Source organism: Callorhinus ursinus, unplaced genomic scaffold (genome assembly GCF_003265705.2).
Source record: "Callorhinus ursinus isolate GAN/ISIS: 27379988/994484 unplaced genomic scaffold, GSC_fseal_2.0 scaffold17, whole genome shotgun sequence".
Classification (NCBI taxonomy): Eukaryota; Metazoa; Chordata; class Mammalia; order Carnivora; family Otariidae; genus Callorhinus; species Callorhinus ursinus.
The window spans coordinates 39274531-39295236 of NW_027397079.1; the positions used below are offsets into that span (position 1 = coordinate 39274531).

The window sequence follows — 20706 nt, forward strand, 5'->3', positions numbered from 1 at the left end:
CCTGGGAACAGAGAACTGACATTCCAGTTCATGTGTATTTAATGTCAGTGGGTTCTTTGATTCAGTGACTCTGCTCTTAGGAATTTGCCTTAAGGAAATCATTAGACATGCTCGCTGCAGTGTTCTTAATCATAGAGAAAATGTGTAACAGTCCACATGTGTAATGGGCATGGTTAAATGATGGTATGTAGATTCATCAAATGGCACGTTATTCAGCCATTAAAAATCATGTTTTTGAAGAATAACCATTGAGAATTGTTCACAATATGTTAAATAGAAAAAGCAGAGTAAAGAACTAATCTCAATTTTATTTTTTTGAAAAGTATATGTTGGGGCGCCTGGGTGGCTCAGTTGGTTAAGTGTCTGACTCTTGGTTTTGGCTCAGGTCGTGATCTCAGGGTGGGGAGATGGAGCCCCACGTGGGGCTCTGTACTTCGTGCGGAGTCTACTTGAGATTCTCTCTCTCTCCCCCTCTGTCCCCCCCACCCCCACTCATGTTCTCTCTCTCAAGTAAATCTTTAAAAAAAAGTATATGTGGAAATAGAAAATACTCCAAAATATTAATATTCATTATTTCAGGAAGTTGGAATCATGAGTAATTTTTATTGATTTTATACTTGACTGTATTTTTCTGGTTTTCTAAAGTGAATTTATTTCTGTAATTAGGGAAATACTCTTCTAATTCACATTGTTTGAAAAGGCAGGCAGCCCCCTGTACCAGCACAACAGGAGGCATGTCTGATGGGTGGTCAGTGTGTGTGCAGCTCAGCAGATGGTGTGCTTCCTGGTCTCAGGGGACAGGGAGCCCCAAGGCACTGGCCAAGGCAAGAAACACCAGGGGCGGGGTGGGGCGTGGGGGGATGGGTTAGCCCGGTGATGGGTATTAAGGAGGACACGTTCTGCGTGGAGCATTGGGTGTTATACGCAAACAATGAGTCATGGAACACTACATCAAAAACTAATGATGTAATGTATGGTGACTAACATAATAAGATTAAAAAAAAGAAACACCAGGGGCTCCTACCACCCTTAGGAGAGTTACCCAAATAGATCAAAGTACTAGTGTTTCTTGTGATAAACTGATAGGCGTGAGGTTTTTATTAAATTTTAAGAGATTTAAGTTTACACATCACATTTTTTAAACATTTTTAAAAGATTTTATTAGAGCACAAGCAGGGGGGAGGGGTAGAGGCAGAGGGAGAAGCAGACTCCCAGCAGAGCAGGGAGCCCAACAGGGAGTCTGGGATCATGACCTGAGCTGAAGGCAGACGTTTGACCCATTGAGCCACCTGGGGGGCCCTACACATCACATTTTGAATATCAGTTCTCCAAAAGATAAGACGACACAATGCATTGCTGATCCATCTTCATACTCTGAGAATCACTGCTGAAGGAACAGAGGAGGGGGGGCGCCTGGGTGGCTCAGTCGTTAAGCGTCTGCCTTCGGCTCAGGTCATGACCCCAGGATCCTGGGATCGAGCCCCGCATTGGGCTCCCTGCTCAGCAGGAAGCCTGCTTCTCCCTCTCCCACTGCCCCTGCTTGTGTTCCCTCTCTCTCTGAAATCAATCAATCTTTCAAAAAAAAAAAAAAAAGGAACAGTGAAGGGTGATAATGTCCCAAAGTTTCGTTACTAAATACCAGTCCTTGGAAGCTCACCAGTAACATGGCCCAGCCTTGGGTTCTAGAACCTTGGACAGGAGGAGCTCTAAGACAGCTGAAGCCGTTTGTGAGCTGCCCTACAGTGTTATTGCCCTGCACACACAGGAGGGTTGCCGTGTTTTCTGCGCGTGAAGACCATCGTCCCTTTAAGATGACAGCCTCCGACGGCGCATGCTCTGTGTACTCTGCCTGTTGCCCTTTAGAATCAAATCCCTCTTTTGCCCTCACTTAAAGGTCGACATTCGGGTTCTATCCTCAGCCTTCTCTAATTCCATACCTTGGCGTTACGTTTGTTTTGAGTGGCTTTTTCAGATGACATCTGCCTGTCCTCGGAGATTCTGACAGCCTCGCGGGCCTTCTCAGAATAAAGGAGGTCAGATAATAGCACCATTCTTCCTCAGGTTTTAAACAAATGGTAAACTAGGACACGGTGTCAGTGGACAGAAGCCAAAAGCTGCATCTTTTGATGAAGGCTACTTGACACTTGCCGAGGGTGAAGAGTGACCGTGGCGTTGGGCCAGGGCAGGCCTCCCCCAGGCCCGGGTGGGGTGCAGTGGAGGAGGGGGATTCTAGTGCTTCCTGGAGGAAGGAACTAACTCCAACACGCCCAGCTCATTCTTCCGCAGCGGGCCATTCACACGCGCGCCTTGCCCCCGGGGGAGGGAATATGAGGGTAGAGAGAGGCCCGAGCGTGGTGCTGAAGGTGGGCCCGTCACGGGGAAGGAGACGCTGAGAACAGAACAGAGCATTCAGCGTGTGTGCTCCCAGACTTGGGGCTTGTCTGCTGCGGAAATGGATGCAGACCTCGCGGTGCTGGGGGGAGCAAAGGCTGTGCTTCGGCACAGCTCCCGGGGATCCCCACATACCCACTGAATTCGGCCCTTGAGTATGACCGGTCCTATCTTCCTGAGAGCTGCCTCCGAAAGGTGTTCCCAAAGCTTAGCGCCATGTAAGACGGCCCTTGGGACCTTCCAGCCTTCTGGGCAAGCTGCCTGTCAGACCCTCTTCTTGGAGAGTCTGCGGGCATCTAACACCGATCCCCAGACTGACCCAGTGCCCTCACTGTCCACGCTGCACTTGGAGTTTCCGCCCCATTTCTGCCTCTTCTGTGAAAGCTTCCCTATCCTCAGGGGGCAGCAATCACATTGTATTGCATTTTTGCTTACCCACCTCCCCTCCTGCCTGTGAACTCCCAGACGTCTTTTTGTCTCCCTACCTTCAGTGGCCAGGCCAACACCTGGCACACGATAGGCACCCAATGGGTGTTTACTGAATGGATGAAAATGAGCCAGCAGGCAGGTGGCTTGGCTTCCAAGCCATGGGGATTTCTGCATACGGACTGAAGTTCTCCTTCGGCAAGTACTCGTATTTTCCTGTGGCCATCAAAGAAACAGATATTGACATTTCTAGCAACTCTTTGAATTATGATATAATTATTATCCTGGGAGGTGATTTCACTGCTGCATTTAAAAAGGTTCTGGGAAGATGGTCACGATTGCAATTGCACTTGGTCCCACTGGGTGTCGCTGTTGTCACTGCCAAGAGAAGATGATTGTCCCGCTGTGGAGTCCGGTGCCTTCTGGCCTGCAGGTCAGTCTGTCTCCTTCCTTTTGACCTCACTCCCTTCCCCAGCACCCTACCCGACGCCTAGTTTGGAACGTCTACATTCGGGGTTTGTTTGAACCTCCAAATGTCAAGCCTTGGGGAGAGGCAAGGGAACTGCCCATCCTACTGTAGCCCAAATCCTTTTTGCTCTCAAGTTCTTGATTTGTTCTAGCCAGTAGAGATTAGAGAACGTCTGATCACCTTTGTTGAGTCTGAAAGTCCTTACTTTAAATCAGATTGAATTCCTCATGTTTCCTTTATAAGAACAGGCCAGAGAAACCTCTCACCCTTTCCTCCAGGGCTTCCAGGTTCTTAATCCCCTGCCAGTGTTCCTTCTGGGACCCTCCTCGCAGCCTCCGGCACAGCACCGCCCCTCTCTGGAGACCACAGTCGTGGACACGGTCTGACCGCCCCTCAGAGGGAGAGGCTGAGAGGACTTCGGGGAGCCTGGGGCTTACTCTGGTCCTCTGACCATTTGGCTGCCTACACTTTTTCTCACTCTGTGCCTTTGTTTCCCCAGTGCCTGGCCAGCTCTGCATGTTCCAAAGACGGGTGTCTCAATGTGGGGGGATGACGGAGTGCAGGTGACTTTTCCCTTTTTTTCATAAATGCTTCAGGGTTGTTTCATTGTCTTTTCAGTAATAAAGGTTGATGTGCTAGGAAAACATTTAAGAGGGTGGCAGTCCAAGGTCAGGGCTACATTTCCCCACCTCCATGGGAATTTAACCGTATTCTACAGGCCTCATCAATCTTCTTCCTCCACCTAGCACGCAGGGAACCCCTTCTCCGGTTTCTTTTAGTCTCTGGCTGTTTTGTCTTGTTCAGCTAACTGTGGCTTATTTTCTATTCGTTCTCTCCACCATCTCAATTTAAAGTTTTCCTCCAAGCAGTCCACCTGAGGGGAATCGTCCACACAAAGTTCCCATTAAAACAAGGGAAGGCACACATGCTAGGTTATGGAGCCCTATTCTGAGCCAGGCCCGGAGTGGCCGCTTTCACCACACCGTCCCCCGCAGAACTCCTCTCAGCCCCACGCGCGGCCTCGGGGGCCCCCCGCGAGGAAACGCGCTAACAGGGTAAGGGTGGTTGTCGACATCGGGGCGCAGCGCTCCCAGACTCCAGGAGCCGCTCCGGCAGGGGCACTTCAAGGCGCAGGGGGGACGTGGTCTCCCCCGACAACACCCGAGGGCTGCACAGAACACACCACCTGACCTTCCAGCGCCCTCTTCCTGCCTCATGGTGTAACTGGATGAACTCACGGACGCCCTAGAACTTACATGCCACCATTCTCTGAACGATGGGGTTGGTTTGTTTATTCTGCAGCTTATTCTGAGGAGACAAGAGGACTTATTTTAAAAAATTATCTTGTGAAAAATGAGTAAATGTGTTTACATATTTGCTCAGAAGCTCAGTCCTCTTGGAAAGGCAGAACATGAAGTGAAGGAACACTGTCTTGGGAGCTCAGGCTGCTTTGGGAGCTGTCGCCTGTCCTCCGCGCAGACGTTGTCCCTCTGCAAGGGGCCCGGACACGGCGAAGGCAGGGTCTCCAGGGCGCCCCTCTTAGCCCTGCACAGCTCCCTTTTGCGGACGTTGATGAAGACTCTCAGGCGGCCAGGGCAGGGGAGCCCCTTCCCAGTGTCCGCGTCCCCGTGCTGGGCGACCCATCGTCTGCCAGAGCTCACCTCCCTGCCCTCGTGGAGAGGGGCCGGGGGCCGGGGAGGGGTGCACCGGGCCGGCTTCTCTCTTCAGTACTGCCGGTGACGGTGCTTAGTTATCCCGAGGCTCGGTGTATGTTCTCACCTTCGTCCCACTTGGGTCCCCGGGTCTTTGCTCCTCCCACAGCCCTTCTCCCAGGACGCCGCTTGCAAGCTGGCGCTGTTTTGCTCTTACTCTTCTCATAAATTTAGGAGGAAATCGAACTTGTTCTTGAATCTATGGTTTTATCAATAGTGGGGACATGAAAGGCCTAGAATGCCATTTTAAAAATCAGAGAAAGCAAATTTCTTTGTGGAGATGAAGCACTTTTCACACCTGGTCAGTGTCCCTCATCTCTGTCCCCCCTGAGGCAGAGGCTGCAGGAGTGGCTTCTGAAGCTCCAAGCAGGTGTGTGGGGGGCTGCTTGAGCCTAGAAGAAAGAGGCCGTGCATTTTTCCGCCAGGCCCTTAGCCCTGGACGTGTGAACGCCCCCCCCCCAAGAGGCTGGCTAAGTTCACACACTGATAACACACCCTGTTAGCAGTTCTTTGCTGAAGAATCAACGTGTGTGTACTAACAGTGGGGATTTCAGGATGCTGGGCTGTGTCCGTCATTTCTTCCTTCTCTTGCTCATGTGTATTTTGTGTACAGACATATAATAGTAGTAAAATAAGAAAGTTATTGGAAAAATAGAAGTAAATTGTGTAGCTTTTATTTTTGTGGAAACTGAACAAAAAACATAGATATTTAGAAAAAAACTTAAGAGGCAAACGTTGAGGGGCATTTTTTATTATAAATTTAATGTGGTTGATTAATGAAAAAATCACAATGAAGTACCAAGAAAACGTTTGTCAATATAAAAATTTTAGCAGCATTTCCATAGTTTCAGGCTCTAACATTAGTCATACTTCCTCCCTCCCGCTATCAAAAAAGAATCCAATGGGACTACAGTAGAGCATCAAGATGTTCAGCTTAGTAAAGGCCTCAAGGAAATCCTCAAATCCAGTGTATTGTCTAATATTTCAACTCTCCCTGCTCCTGAACTTCTAGAATGTCAAATCACTCGCCTTAGTGTCTGAGACAAGAATTCTGTTCTTCAGGCTGCAGGGGGAGAAGAGGGGTGAAAATTTAAACTGGACTTGATATGTGGTGCTTGATCACGCATCCTTACATACGTACACTCTCTACACGGACGACGATGAAGGGCCACTGCGGGGTTCACCAGTATCTGGCATGTGGCAGCAGTGGGGGTGGGGTGGGGTAGGGGACCCGAAGTAGGCCCCGCACATGCTGGGGGCTGGGTTGGGGGGGCTGGTGTTTCAGTATCTGCACTGCTGAGGGGCAGGCCGGAGCCTGGCGGTCTCCCTACAGCATAGGCTAATGGTAGGATTAATGAGAAGGGGAGACAGACAATATGAAAATATAATACTGGCAAACTATTCCCCTGCTTCTTTGGTACTTTCCAAAATTCTCTGATCAAAAAAGTATAGGGAAGCACACCATTAAAAAATTACAGTTTTAAGTATTTACAGAAGCAATTATGATATATTACAGAATCAATACACAGTATATGAACAGATTCCTCAGTGAAAGCACTTGTGAACTCCTACCCTAGTATTATTCAAGAGCACACCCATGGACCTACACCTGCCCAAATGGGCATCATCCATCCCAATTCTCGCTTATCTTACAGTATATTCAATGGGGAAAACATCACTTTCCAATCTACACTTTACTTTTAAAAGGTTCTTAAAATTTGCCACTGAAATCATGACATACAAAGATTTGTTGAACATTGAATTCTAGGCAATATATATCTCCACTCCCATTTTGAGTATGTCTGAAATAATGCTATGTATTCTATGTATACAATATATATTTAACAGATAAGTAACCGCACCACGTTATGTCACCACGATACCAGTTTAATGCACATGATTATGTACAGTAGTTAAGTTAGCTCTGGAGGATGACTCTCTACAGTGTAGGTGAGCAGTGTGGTTCGGAACCTTAGGAAAGGGACACGGAGAAGCTGGTGGGGGACAGCCCGTGCATGGGCATGACGCATGCCACACGCCCCCCCCCCACGTCCCCACACCAGACTACCCCTTGTGCGCTGGGTGGAAGAAGACAAATCACACATATGGAAGGATCCCGTACATGAGGAGAGCCATGATAGCAGCACTGAACAACCCAGCCACGGGAACAGTCACAAACCAGGCCACAAAGATGTTCCGGAAGAGGCGCCAGTCCACGGCCTTCCGGGAGCGGATCCAGCCCACAGCCACCACCGAGCCCACCTGTGGGAGTACAGACATTTCAAAGTGAAAACGGAGGCCCGCAAATATAAAGGTGAGACATAGACTCTACATTCAACCATTGTAAACTGGCTAATCTCAGACGTAAACTGCATTATAAAATTACCAATTCTTTCCCCTCAATTTGTTAAAAGTTTTTAAAATAATTTAGATTTTAGGTATAACTACTTTAGGATTATTCTACTCAGCATATAGTTCCGATATACTTTTCTACGTATATTCTGCTCTATTTGAGTGGAACGTTAGCCAATTATATGTCTTCTCTTCTCTCTGCACCTTATAAACTATAACTTGTCTTAAATATTCCGCAGGTAGGCTACTGTTTAACACAACATATGAACCTGCTTTAATGTGCCCTTCTCTTAGAAAAACAGCATCATAAATGTTGGAGCTGGAGAAGACCTTTGAGGATATCCAATCCACATCATTCGTTTACAGAGGATAAAACAGTTCCCGAGAGGATCCGGGGGCACAAGGAGGTACCGTTAATCACAGCAGCCTGCAGACTAGAACTCAGGCCTCTTGATTTTAAACTGGTTTTCTCCTTTATCTCAAGCTGCCTGGCCATCTTTGTACTTTAGCTAGTGTGAAGGGAAGTGAAAAAGCAAACAGTAAAGTAAACTAAATAAGATAAAATGGAGCATAAATATTATTGGATCTGAACTGTCACTCATGCCTCACAAAATGACAGGTACAGATACTTGAAAATCACAATGTTAACACGGATTCAAATCTTTCTAAACACTCACCATTCATTTTATGGTTTGTTGAAAGTTTAAAAAGGAAAAAAGACTCAGCTTCAAGTATCCTAAAAATGAAAATCATAAGAAAGTACAACTCCTGTAACATCTCATGCCTCACTCAGGGTCTGGTGGGGCTCAGAGTTCAACAGAATGCCCATCTGTAAGCTGGATTTTTAGGATCTCCATAAAATAGGCTCTGTTTCTACTAACCCTCAAATACTCCAGAATCATCAGGGGCCAGTGAGGTTCAAATAACAACCAGGGTCTAACCACAAAAAAAAAAAATAAAATCCAACACATTAGATTGTTTATGGACACAAACTGGAACCCCCAAAACAGCAGTATGTTGAAAGGCAGTTAATCTAACACTCTGTCAACCCAAGCCCTGACTGACCAACATCTCTAGGACAGCAACTAACTAACCCGTAGGGGAGGCCTTCAAAGTGATTATTGTATTTAAAGTCTTTGGCTGTAACCAGTACCCTGTATCAACCTGATAATCCTGTTTAGCAGTTCCTAAAACATGACAATCAAGATTTTCCTACTGCATAAGGATCAGCTAGTTTCTTTTGGTCCTCAAATACGGTCAAGTTCACAAACTCTAGCTCCTGTTACACACTGTCTCTCCGGAGCATATCCTCTTTAGTGCCCCCTTGGTTGTCCTGGATTCCCTTAAGGAGGACACGTTCAAGTTTCCATTTTATCATGCCCTCTTCCTTTCTTGGGAAACTTTTTTAAAAAGCATACAGGTAAGGGGTGCCCGGGTGGCTCAGTTGGTTACGTGTCTGCCTTCAGCTCAGGTCATGATGTCAGGTCCTGAATTGGGTTCCCTGCTCACTGGGGAGTCTGCTTCTCCCTCTCCTTCTGCTCCTCCCCTCCACAACCCCCCACTTATGCTCTCTCTCTCTCAAATAAAATCTTTTTTTTAAAAAAGCATAAAGTTAGAATAATATTATAGCAAGTTTATGTACTAGGAGAGATGGACAATTACCCAGACCCCCACTACCATCCTATTTTATATTCCTTTCTTGTATTTTTTATCAATATACTTTTATTTGTAAATAATAGGGCACACTATTTCCTTTCCTTAAAAAAATTAACATTACAGGCATATTCCCATAGTGCTCACAGCCTTTATGATTATCATGAAAAATGGCACACCCTTTAGGTGGATGGATGCACCTTAATTTAACCACTTCCAGGTTGCTTCCAATTTTTCCCTATTAAAAATATTTCCAGGACGCCTGGGTGGCTCAGTCAGCTAAGCGTCTGCCTTCAGCTCAGATTGTGATCTCAGGGTCCTGGGATTGAGCCCTACATTGGGCTCCCTGCTCAGTGGGGAGCCTGCTTCTCCCTCTGCCCCACCCCCATGCTTGTGCTCTCTTTCTCTTGCAAACATAAATAAATAAAATCTTAAAAAAAATAGTTCCATGATTGATGTATTCATATAGCTTATATTTGGGCTTTAAAAAATAATATTCCCTGAAATGGATTATTAAAGGGGGCATTTATTTAGTTTTGTTATTTTATTTTAATTCTAGTATAGTTAACATACAGGGTTATATTAATTTCAGGTGTACAATAGTGATTCAACAACTTAAAGGGAGCATTTAAAAAACATCTTAAAACGATTTGAAACTTAGAGAAAAGTTGTAAGAACTCCACACACCCTTGACCCAAATTCACCAGTTTTTAACCCTTTGCCACAATCTATGAAGAAACATTTTCATACTATTAAAATATCCTGCCCCTCATCCACCTCCCTCTCCCCTTGAGCTAAAGACTCAGCCATCCCGTCTTTACTCCAATGGTTGCAACATGGTAATTTACCAACTCTGTTGCATGTATCAGATGCAATGCTGCTTGGAGGAAGAGGATCTTAATACATACTGCCAAATAGTTTTATAAACAGTTGTAAATGTACAAGATCATCCATAATCTGTGAATTTTGCTACACTGTAATAATCCTGCAAATTTTTCTTTTTTGTTAACCAATCAACAAAAACATGTGTTACTGTTGCTTTAGTTTACATATCTTTAATTACTCCTAAGGCTGAACTTACTTTTATTTATCCAATTGTACTCTCTCTAGTCTTTTTTTTTTAAAGATTTTATTTATTTATTCCACAGAGAGACACAGCGAGAGCAGGAACACAAGGACGGGGAGTGGGAGAGGAAGAAGCAGGCTTCCCACAGAGCAGGGAGCCCGATGCGGGGCTCGATCCCAGGACCCTGGGACCATGACCTGAGCCGAAGGCAGATGCTTAACAACTGAGCCACCCAGGCGCCCCTCTAGTCTTTACTCTATATAAAATTGTCTCTCCATGTACTTTGCCCATTTGGAATCTAAATGTGTCCCTTTATTTATTTATGTGTGGTCTTCATTGAATGATGATATTAACTCTTATTTAATGCAAATATTTTCTCAATTCACTATTTTGCTTTGTTTCAAGTTTCTAATTCCATACAATAAAATATGCTGCGCTCTTCTCCTGTGATTTGTCCTTGAATACTTGATAAATATTTAATTCTATTTTACTATACATTTTCTAAAATAAGACTCTATTTTATTCTAAATTTTAAAATTGCTTCTGAGTTTGGGAACTGCTGCTGAGTAGTTTATACTCTGAATCTTACTCCTAATGGGTAGCCAGGTAAATGGGCCATAGCATCACACCCAAATATGGCAAATATTGCCTTCAAAATCTAAAAAGGCTCAACAAGCACCATGTCTCTTCTTACTTGTGGGTTGTGCTAAACTACATAATTATCAAATTAAATAAAAGATGGCAATGGATTGTAAAAAAAAAAAGTTTTTAAAATGCTAGTTAGACCATCAGATATATTTTTTGAGAGTTGTGTGTCTAATTTTGTTTTTCTCGAGTGACAACCAGCTATCCCACGTCACTTACCCAACATCATCAAACTATATTGCTCGTATATTGTAGGTTCTATCTCTGGCCTATCTACTGTTTTATAGAAATATCAGATTTTTTTTCATTGTATAAATACGTATTTAAATACATATAAAATAACATCGATCATTTTAGCCATTTTTAAGTGTACAATTGAGTGGCATAAAGTATTTTCACATTGTTTTGCAACCATGAGCACCATTCCTCTCCAGAACTTTGTCATCTTCCCCAACTGAAACTGTCCCCATCCACACTGTAGCCCTGCCTCCATGTATTTTCAACTTTCTCTTGGGTAAGACTAGTCCCTCCTCATTACTTTTCTTTTTAGATTTTATATTCTCGCTAACTTAACCTACCAAATTCACCTTAGTCTCCTTTTGTAAAGTTAGAATAAAAATTTGATTGGGGTTGTATTTGTGGGGAACATAATATCTTTTTTTTTTTTTTAAGATTTTTTTTTTTAAAGTAATCTCTACACCCAACATGGGGCTTGAACTCATGACCCGGAGATCAAGAGTCGTGTGCTCCACCAATTGAGCCAGGCAAGTGCCCCGCAGGGAACTCATATCTTTATAAAATTTAGTTTTCCCATCCAATAACACAGTCTGTCTCATTTGCCGGTCTTCTTTCACGTCTGTGCAAAGTTTTGTGCCTTTTTCATATATACCACTTGCATTTATCAGGATTATTCTGAAATAGCTTTTTGCTGTAATTCTGGAGGTGTGCTTGTTTTAATACATTTTTGTACTGACTATTGCTGACAGACAAGCTCTAGAGTTCTGTATTTTTATGGTGGGCTGGGTCATTTTTACTGAATTCTCGCAGTGTTTTAGAGACACATGCTGAATTTTATCAAATGTCTTTTTGGCATATATGCCAGTAGATGATCATATGTTTTTGTTTTTTTTTTTTAAGATTTTATTTATTTGACAGAGAGAGAGACATAGCGAGAGCAGGAACACAAGCAGGGGGAGTGGGAGAGAGAGAAGCAGGCCTCCCACAGAGCAGGGAGCCCGATGCGGGACTCGATACCAGGATCCCAGGATCATGACCTGAGCCGAAGGCAGACGCTTAACAACTGAGCCATCCAGGCACCCTCATATGTTGTTTTTTAATGGACTGATGAACCGCATTATTTTGAAGATGTCAGAACACCCTTCTTGGGATTCACTCAACACCTATCTGTTGAGCACTTATGAGGGGCCAGCCCTGTGTAGGTGCAGGCAGTGGATAAACCCTGCCCTGTTCAGAGCCTGTTTTCTAGTAATCTGGAAAATCAATTTGACCCTGCTGAAATGTTCTAAAATCGTTCATGTCATTTATTAGCTCCTTAAGTTTTATACCAATATTCATATGTAAATATAGCTTTTGTTGTCATGTTTTAAATCAGGTTTTATTCAGTATATACTTATTCAGTATATGCTTTATAGAACAAAATGAAGAGTTTCCTGTTCTATTTTGTTTTTTTCCTACACTGTAGAAAGTTTACATAACATGAAAATTATTCTTTTAAAGTGGAAGAGGTTACGGGGGGCCTGAATGGCTCAGCTGGTTGAGCGTCCAACTCTAGGTTTCGGCTCAGGTCATGATCTTGGGGTTGTGAGATCAAGCCCTGAGTTGGGCTCTGCACTGAGCAGGGAGTCTGCTTGAGGTTTTCTCTCTCCTTCTGCCCCTCTGTTGTCTCGTGTGTATGCACGCTCTCTCTCTCAAATGAATAAATAAATCTCCGGGGGGGGGGCTTGGGTGGCTCAGTCAGTTAAGCATCTGCCTTTGGCTCAGTCACGATCCCGGGGTTCTGGGATCCAGCCCTGCATTGGGCTCCCTGCTCAGCGGGGAGCCTGCTTCTCCCTCTCCCTCTGCCCCTCCCCACTTGTGCTCTCTCTCAAATAAATAAAATCTTTAAAAAAAATTAGTAAATCTTTAAAAAAAATAAATACAATGGAAGAGATTATCTAATGAATCCATCTAGAACTGCAATCAGCTGTGCCCCCTCCTTTTTGCTTTTTCAGATGAGAAGAATTGTTTTTGGAGATTGTCCTTAATTTCTTCCTCTGGCTCTGGTCAGATTTTCCACTTTTTCCTACTTCTTTGTCAATATTTATTTGTCATGTATACTTTTTGCAGAAAATAATTCATTTTACATAAATTTTCAAATTCCTTAGCATACAGCTTCGTGGTTTCTTGTATAACTTAAAAATGCCCTTCTCTATCTGTTGTTATAATGTCTTTCCCCTAACTTAATTCCCTTTTTTCCCTGATGTGATTTGATATTATTTTATTAGTAACCACTTTTCTCTCTCCCTCCCCTTTAGTATTTTTTTAAAATTTATTTTGCTTTTATAATTACTACACCTTTCTTAGTTTGCTCAGAGTTTTAATTGTTCTGCACCTTTTAAAAAATCCTAATTTGAATGTCTAGCTCTTTTATTTTCCCCTTGCTCAATTAAACCATTCAAAGACAGGACTTTTCAACTGAGTCTAACTGGCTGCCAAAGGTTTTTCCATGTATCTCCACACACACATAGACACACACACTTTTTTTTAAAGAAAGCTATCATTTTAATTTTTTTAAAACTGCCTGATTCAACTGTTACTTAAAAAGAGCACTTAAAACTACCCAAGGGGATACTTCCCTTTTTCAACACATAATTTATACTTTAATTTCATTGTGATTAGTGTGTTCAGCACAACTTCTGTTCTTATTTTATAAATTTTAAAGTGATTTTTATCATGGCCTTCTGAATTTATTTTGATAAAGGCTTGATGATACTTGACAAAAAGTTGTATATGATTAGCAGGGTAAAACTTTGATACATATTTATTATACCACTCAAAATCTATTATTCAAATCTTTTATATTCTTCTTTTAAATTATTTATTTATTTTAAAAGATTTTATTTATTCATTTGACAGAGAAAGGGAAAGCACACAAGCAAGGGGAGCAGCAGAGGGAGAGGGAGAAGCAGGCCTCCCGCTGAGCAGAGAGCCCGATGTGGGACTCGATCCCAGGACCCTGTGATCATGCCCTGAGCTGAAGGCAGACGCTTAACCAACTGAGCCACCCAGGCATCCCCAAAAATTTATTTTAGAGAGAGGGTGCACGTGCGTGAGTGGGGGGAGGGAGTGAGGGAGAGAGAGCGAATCTCAAGCAGACTCCCTGCTGAGCACAGAGCCCGATGTGGGGGTCTTGATCCCATGACCCCCAAGATCATGACCTGAGCCAAAATCAAGAGTCAGGTGCTCAACTGACTGAGCCACCCAGGTGTCCCTCAAATCTTTTATATTATTTTTTTAAACTTTTATTTATTTATTTGACAGAGAGAGAGCACAAGCAGGGGGAGCGGCAGGCAGAGGGAGAAGCAGACTCCCCGCTGAGCAGGGAGCCCGATGTGGGGCTCGATCTCAGACCCTGGGATCATGACCTGAGCCGAAGGCAGACACTCAACGACTGAGCCACCCAGGCGCCCCAAATCTTTTATATTCTTAAATAATTTTTGTCTTCTTCATCTGTCACACACTTAGACATATTAATTTTTAAGTTCTAGTGGCTTTTGCCTTATCTTTTTAGTTGTTATGTTATATGGATCACAAGGGACCCAGAGTACTGTCTTCACTACTGATTGTCTTTCGTTTGTATTATTCATTGCTGTGTTGTAACCTCCCTCTTAGTAAGCTAAATGTGTTTCCAGATTAAGGCCGTCATAGGTACCAAGAGCAATAGAATTATTGAGGAGCAGGGGAACCAAAGAGCAAGAATCAAAAAATTAAATTAGAAATTATAATACTAACTTTAAAAATCAGTAGTGTTTCCTAAAAGCACTTCCAAATGCAAAGGCTATGTCATCAATATAGATGAACAATGTGGGTAATTCACAAAAAAGAATCATCCCAAACCAGCCCGTTTTGGATAACACCACTCTGAATCACTGTTAAAAAGCTCACAAATGTGCTCCACAGTGGCCCCTGTCTGCGGTGGCCCTGGCTGGAGACCACAGCAGATCAAGGCTCACAGAAGGGAAGAACAATTCAAGTTACTGAAACATACAACTGTGTATACTTTTATTTTCAAGAGTTGTTTCTATTTTTTTAATTAAGGCTTTTAACTTTAGCCAGAGGTAATGTCCCAGGAAAATATCTAATGAATTGAACCCTCTGATGTAAAATACAAAAATGTGTAACACTGAAAGATTTATAGAAAGCAAAACTTGTCTTACCTACGCCTTCTGAAATATATGATTACCCTAATACAGTATACTGTTCTGGGTAATATGATTTTTCTAATTATCCTTTTCTAAATTATGTATTTGGCTAACATCTGGATCACCTAATGGAGGTTTGTGTTTTAAATTACAATAAAATTTAAACTATGCCCTCAGCTATGTACACTTAGAAAAAAAAAGCATGAATGAATAAAATGTACCCAGATACATTCAAGAGTGTATTTTCAGCAATACTTTCCATCTTTTCCTGCCAAGTTCCTAACTTTTGCCCCCCTTCTGCAGAAGGTGGCTCTAAGCAAGAAACCTAACAAGCAGATAGGACAGGAAGCAGAGAGCTGGAAAAACCGAACAGGCGGTGTGATTATTCCTGAAAAAACACAATGGCATTCAGTTATGACTTTACGCAGATGTCAGCACCCTTTGAATGTTTCCAGAATCATGGTGTCACCCACACGGGGCCTTGTTCCTAACGCCACGTCGTATCTCTCATATTTCCGCCCGCACCTGCTGCGTGGGCTACCACACACAGACTGGCACTGCGGGAGGGTGGGCGCTCAGCCGGACGGCAGGTGCAAGCTCGTCCCAGCGCCTCACCACCCAGGCTTTGCACCCCGCAGTGAGGACTGGAAAGCCAGGACCCTGACTTAAGCTACTGCAGCGATTAGCTCTGGGCTTTTTCTGTCAGTCCACCCTCAGTGACAGTGGCCAGACTGGTGAGAATCTGAGTTGAGGTCTGGCTCCTGTCTATTTGATAGCTGACATCGACTGTGGTCTTGTGTTAAGGAGACTTATTTTAAGTCTCCCGCGAGCTAGCCTAACTCTATTTATTGTCAGCGCTAAGGAAACAAAGCCTATCACATGATTTGTATGGATATTTTAGGATAATGATGACATACACATTTGTTCATTAAGGTCCTGTACAAACTGGATATAAATCCCTTATGTGCATCTCCTCATTATAGTATAAATATAAATATTGGGGAAATGACATAAGAGTGTAGGTTTTTATGGGCACTTAATACTTTTCATCTATTTCTGTAAGTAGTATTATAAAGTTTAGTGTTATTAGCAAAAGAAGTATTGTCCGTTATAACACTTCATACATTCTGCATAGGTTAGACTTCTGATAGCGTTAGGTAACAGCCCAGGAAAACCAAACTTGGTTTTTCAAGAGATCTTTCAACTGGTGGGAAAGAGGTGGCCTTCACTAGGCTTGCTTATGTGCAGGGTTAATCATTAAGAAGACAGTAACATTTATTTAAAAGCAGCCCCAAAGACTCTTCATGCCTGCAGAAAAGTTCAAAGCCTATTTCTTTGGGAGAAAAATATATTTAGTAAGAGGCATTTCCTCTCTGCTCCCACACACCAGTGAATTGAAGTTGATGCGGAGTAAGGGTCACTTTCCATTCCACCGAGTTCTGTACTGTTTGAAATATTTCAATGAACATGTGCTTCTTTTGTAACTTTTACATCACTGGAATCAGAACAGTAACAGTGACAAAATGGCAGGAACGCAGCGCATTTTTCCTGCCTTCCTTCTTTGCACCTGCCAGGCGTGGGGGGCAGGGCACGGAAAGCAGGGCGGGGGCACTCTGCTGGTACGGGACCTCAGTTGGGCCCCTCACTGGTCATGTGAGCTTGGGTGAGTTACTTAACCTCGCTATCTTCAGTTTCCTCATTGCTAAAACTGAGGTCACCTTAGCACTCACCTCCAAAGGTTCTTGGGAGGATTAAATGGGTTCATATTCACAGGGCACTTAACACGCTACCCACAGAGAGCACCTGCCCCGCACGTCTTAGCTGTGGTTGGTTACCATTACCAGGATCACTGTAACAAGCAGGAGGCACAGAGCATGAGGTCAACGTCTGAATCCTGGCTCTAGCACATGCTTAACGTATGATCTTGGGAGAGTGACCTAACTCGGGAGTCCTCAGTTTTCTCATCTGTAAATTGGGAATAACTACCAATTTCATAGGGTTGCTGTGGGGGTTGAGTGGTGTATCTGTTGCACATGTATGAAGCCCTAAACACAGCACTTGGCATTTCCCAAGCACTCAGTAAGTGGCAGTGATTTTTATAATAAAAATTTCTGGAAACTGCGGGTTTTCTATATACTGTAGCAAAAAAGGAAAAAACAAGGAAACAAAAAGCCTCTTTCCAATGAGGCTGATTCTCCATGCCACGAGGCTCCAGATTCGTCAGCTGGTCTACTTAAAATATTCCCATAAACGCCACCTGTCATTTTAATATTTGAAGCACTAAGCCATTCACAGGTAGTGGTATTTGTTTATAATAAACACATTGGTTGGTGTTTTTAAACTGTGTGTGAATGTGGATGGCTGTCTCTGCCTTGGTCACTGCGGTGCTCCTGGTGCCCACAATGAATGGTGCCTCACACAGAGCAGGTACAAATGGTTTTTTCTTGAATGACACGAACAAAAGAACCTAGGAAAAATCTGAAGTGTCTTTTGCTTTGTTGAAGTTAGTGAATATTTTTGTATATAGAAAGCCCACTGAGTATGTTTTAGGTGCAGACCTGGGTTCTAGTCCTGGCTCCTCCCTGGGTGACCCTGGAGGACTCCCGGAAACTCACTGGGACCATTTCCTCTTCCTTCATCTTTCAGGTTCCTTGCAGCTCCAACATTCCCCTGTTCTAAGGAATTCTCTCCTGCACAGCCCTGAGTTTTAGAGCACTTGGCAGTGATCGATATTCAGCATTACCCCTCCTTTGGAATTGACTCTAAGGCAATCGAGTCATTTCGACCAGTCACATAAGGAAAAAGAACTGAAACAACCAAGTCTTACACTTCCATTGAGATGATTTCTGCTTAGTCTACTTCCACTGTCAACGCCCAGTCCCCTGCACTGGCTGGAACTGGGTGCCATGCCCCCGTGTGAGCCTACGAATATGGTTAGCGTACACATGACTTCAATGCAAAATCCACTGTGGAAACAACGAGAGAGAAACAGGACAAATGGAAAGTGTGAAGCACACATGGAAGGAGGGAGAGCTCTTGCCATGCACGCACTGAGAAGGCCAAGTGTGCACGACAGAAGGCGTCATGCTGCCGAGCCCGGAGGGTCGAGAGGGACAGCCCACGTCCAGCAACACTCCAGCGGACCCAGCAAACCTCGAGACGACTGTTTTCACAAACAAGCATACACCAAGCGCTGCCGGCTTTTCTCCACTTGCTCGGCGACTGTGGACTGAGCCCAGCAGCCCGAGGCCAGACCCACCTTGCAGTGTGTGGTGCTGACAGGAAGCCCGACGTTGGAGGCGATCACCACTGTGAACGCAGAGGCCAGCTCAATGGTGAAGCCGCTGCGGGAGGGGGCACAAGACACACATCACAGGCGCTCTTTGTATCAGCCTCACTAGCACCCCAGGGGTGCCAGAGTCTCACCAGAACATTCTTTGGGTCGATTGTTGGGCTGCTGACGGGGCCAGATGACATTAGCAGAAAAGAAACTGCTGCATAATGACAACAATTCACACTAAGACTGTGCATGATACTGTTTCCAGCCCTAAATAGCCTTCTTTTTCTGATATGTTTTCCAAAAGCACACACTGTCGTAACTGGGTCAGAAATTCCTGCTGTGTAAAAAACGCTAAATTAGTCATTTCTAAAGTGGCAGAGGAAAAAAAAAACATTCTCCCATTTTTAAAATGTGTACTTCTTGCAAAAAAAGTGAATTTTTCCCTCAGATTGCTCATTTTTCTTCAAATCCATCTTATAAAAGAATCGTTCATTACAGTGGGTTTCAAGGGGGGAAAAGACTTCCTTATAATAGGTGGTTCCAAGTTTAGTTGTATTCTCAAAGTTCTCCTGTCAGTTTGTACTTAACCCTGAATATACGTGGAGAATACACAACAGAAGGACCACGGAGAGACCATGTGGGAGGACAGCGGGGCACCGTTCCCCATCTGCTGAGCCCCAGGAAGCTTGCACAAGCTAACCTCCAAGGGTGGCAGCCGAGAGCTGCTTCCATCCAGCAGGTGAAGCTGGTGTGGCGGAGAATTTTCTGGAAATGCAGACCCTGGGCCCACTTGCCCTCTGGGCCTCCTGTGGGGTAAGACTCCTGGGAGGCTGGACCAGGGTTTCTTTTCCCCTTCCCTCCTGCTCTGCTTCAGCTTCTCTTCCTCCTAAACTTCCAGCCTCTCACTTTCCCTCGCTTGGTGCCACCGTGGATGGGCTGGGTGCACGGGCCGGAGGGCGGCGACGGGCGGCAAGCCCTGTCCCCACTGGGCCCCCAGCGGCCCGGAGGCTGTGCTGAGGGCATGGGGGCAGAGGGGCAGCCGGGTTCTGCAGCAGGCCTGGGAGGACAGCCTTGCCCCTCTGGCAGGTGCTTTGGCTTACCTCGATGGCGTGATGGGCGTGAGGTCCTTCCCCATGGTCTGGATCACTCTTCTCCCCCAGACCCAGAGACCGGTGCAGATGCCGACTCCTCCATAAAACAACAGCCAGACGGGGGTCGCTGCTTCTTGCAGGACTGCGCCTTGCTCATAAATCAGCCACAAGGCTACCAGGGGACCGATGGCGTTACTGGGAGGGAAAAAGAGATGGTGACACAGACACGGTCTGCACGCACACGAGGTCCCGTGCACAGTGGGCGGCAGCTTCCCAGGCTTGAGGAGAGCCCATCGGCCTGTATTTGTGGATGGCCCACATAATCGAAATGATTAATTTGTCTTATTGAGGTGAAAAACCCCATCAAATGTACTACCTTCACCATTTCTAAGTGTACGGTTCAGTAGTGTTCAGCAGTTCACAGTGTTGTGAAACAGATCTCTAGGACATTCTCACCTTGGAAGTCTGGAACTTTACACCCACGGAACAGTAAGTCCCTCTGCCCTGACCCCCTGCCGCAGCTCATCGCCACCGTACTTTCTGTTTCCACGGATTTGACTACTCTAGGTACTTCACAGAAGCAGGATGACTCAGTATTCGTCTCTGTGTGACGGGCTTATTACTTCACTCTGCATCATGTCCTCGGGGTTCATCCATGTGGGAGCACGAGTGGGAATTTCCTCCCTCTGCAAGGCTGGACACCCCCCGGATGCACAGCTCACATCTTCATCTGCCCCCTGGCCGCCGGGAGTAATGTGCAGGGAACACGGGTGTACAAGTACCCCTTCAGGACCCTGCCTGCACTTCTCCCGGGTACACACTCAGAAGGAAGACTGCGGGGTCACACAGCGGTTCTATTTTTCGTATTCTGAGGAGCCTCCAGACCGTTTTCCACAGCAGCTGGGCCAGTCTCCATGCCCACCAACAGCGCATGAGCCTCCCATTTCTCCACACCCTCGCCGACACTTGTCATTGTGGGTTTTTTTACAGGAGGCCCCTTAATGGGTGTGTGCCTTCTTAATTTTTTAAAGAAGTACTGAAATATCACGACAAGTGGACACAGACACCCAGTTCTGTTTTCCTCTTCTATTCTTTTCTCTATTTGCATTTTCACGACTAGCATTGCTCCTACTACTAGCTAGCAGTCAGGGCGGCTGTGTCAGCTCCCACACGACAGGCCACAGACACAGTCTCTAACCG

The 20706-nt window shown here is 44.9% G+C and overlaps 1 protein-coding gene and 1 long non-coding RNA gene across 7 annotated transcripts in view; one reads left to right on the forward strand and one right to left on the reverse strand.

The window, feature by feature from the left end:
• Window positions 1-5733: 5733 nt before the first annotated feature.
• SLC20A2 (solute carrier family 20 member 2) overlaps window positions 5734-20706 on the reverse strand; it is a 103921-nt gene continuing 88948 nt past the window's right edge. For 5 of the 6 annotated variants that reach the window (XM_025885993.2, XM_025885994.2, XM_073902584.1 and 2 more), the window contains 3 exons: window positions 19516-19701; window positions 18395-18479; window positions 5734-7260 (listed from right to left, as the gene is read on the reverse strand). In XM_025885993.2, the coding sequence (XP_025741778.1) occupies window positions 7096-7260; window positions 18395-18479; window positions 19516-19701 (436 nt within the window). In that variant the 3' untranslated portion in view covers window positions 5734-7095. The remainder of the gene's footprint in view (window positions 7261-18394; window positions 18480-19515; window positions 19702-20706) is intronic. The other variant, XM_073902586.1, reaches the window with a different exon arrangement.
• LOC141374368 (uncharacterized) lies at window positions 7191-11884 on the forward strand. Its single transcript, XR_012381191.1, has 3 exons — window positions 7191-7312; window positions 7645-7757; window positions 10152-11884. It is a non-coding gene; the product is annotated as an uncharacterized lncRNA (long non-coding RNA).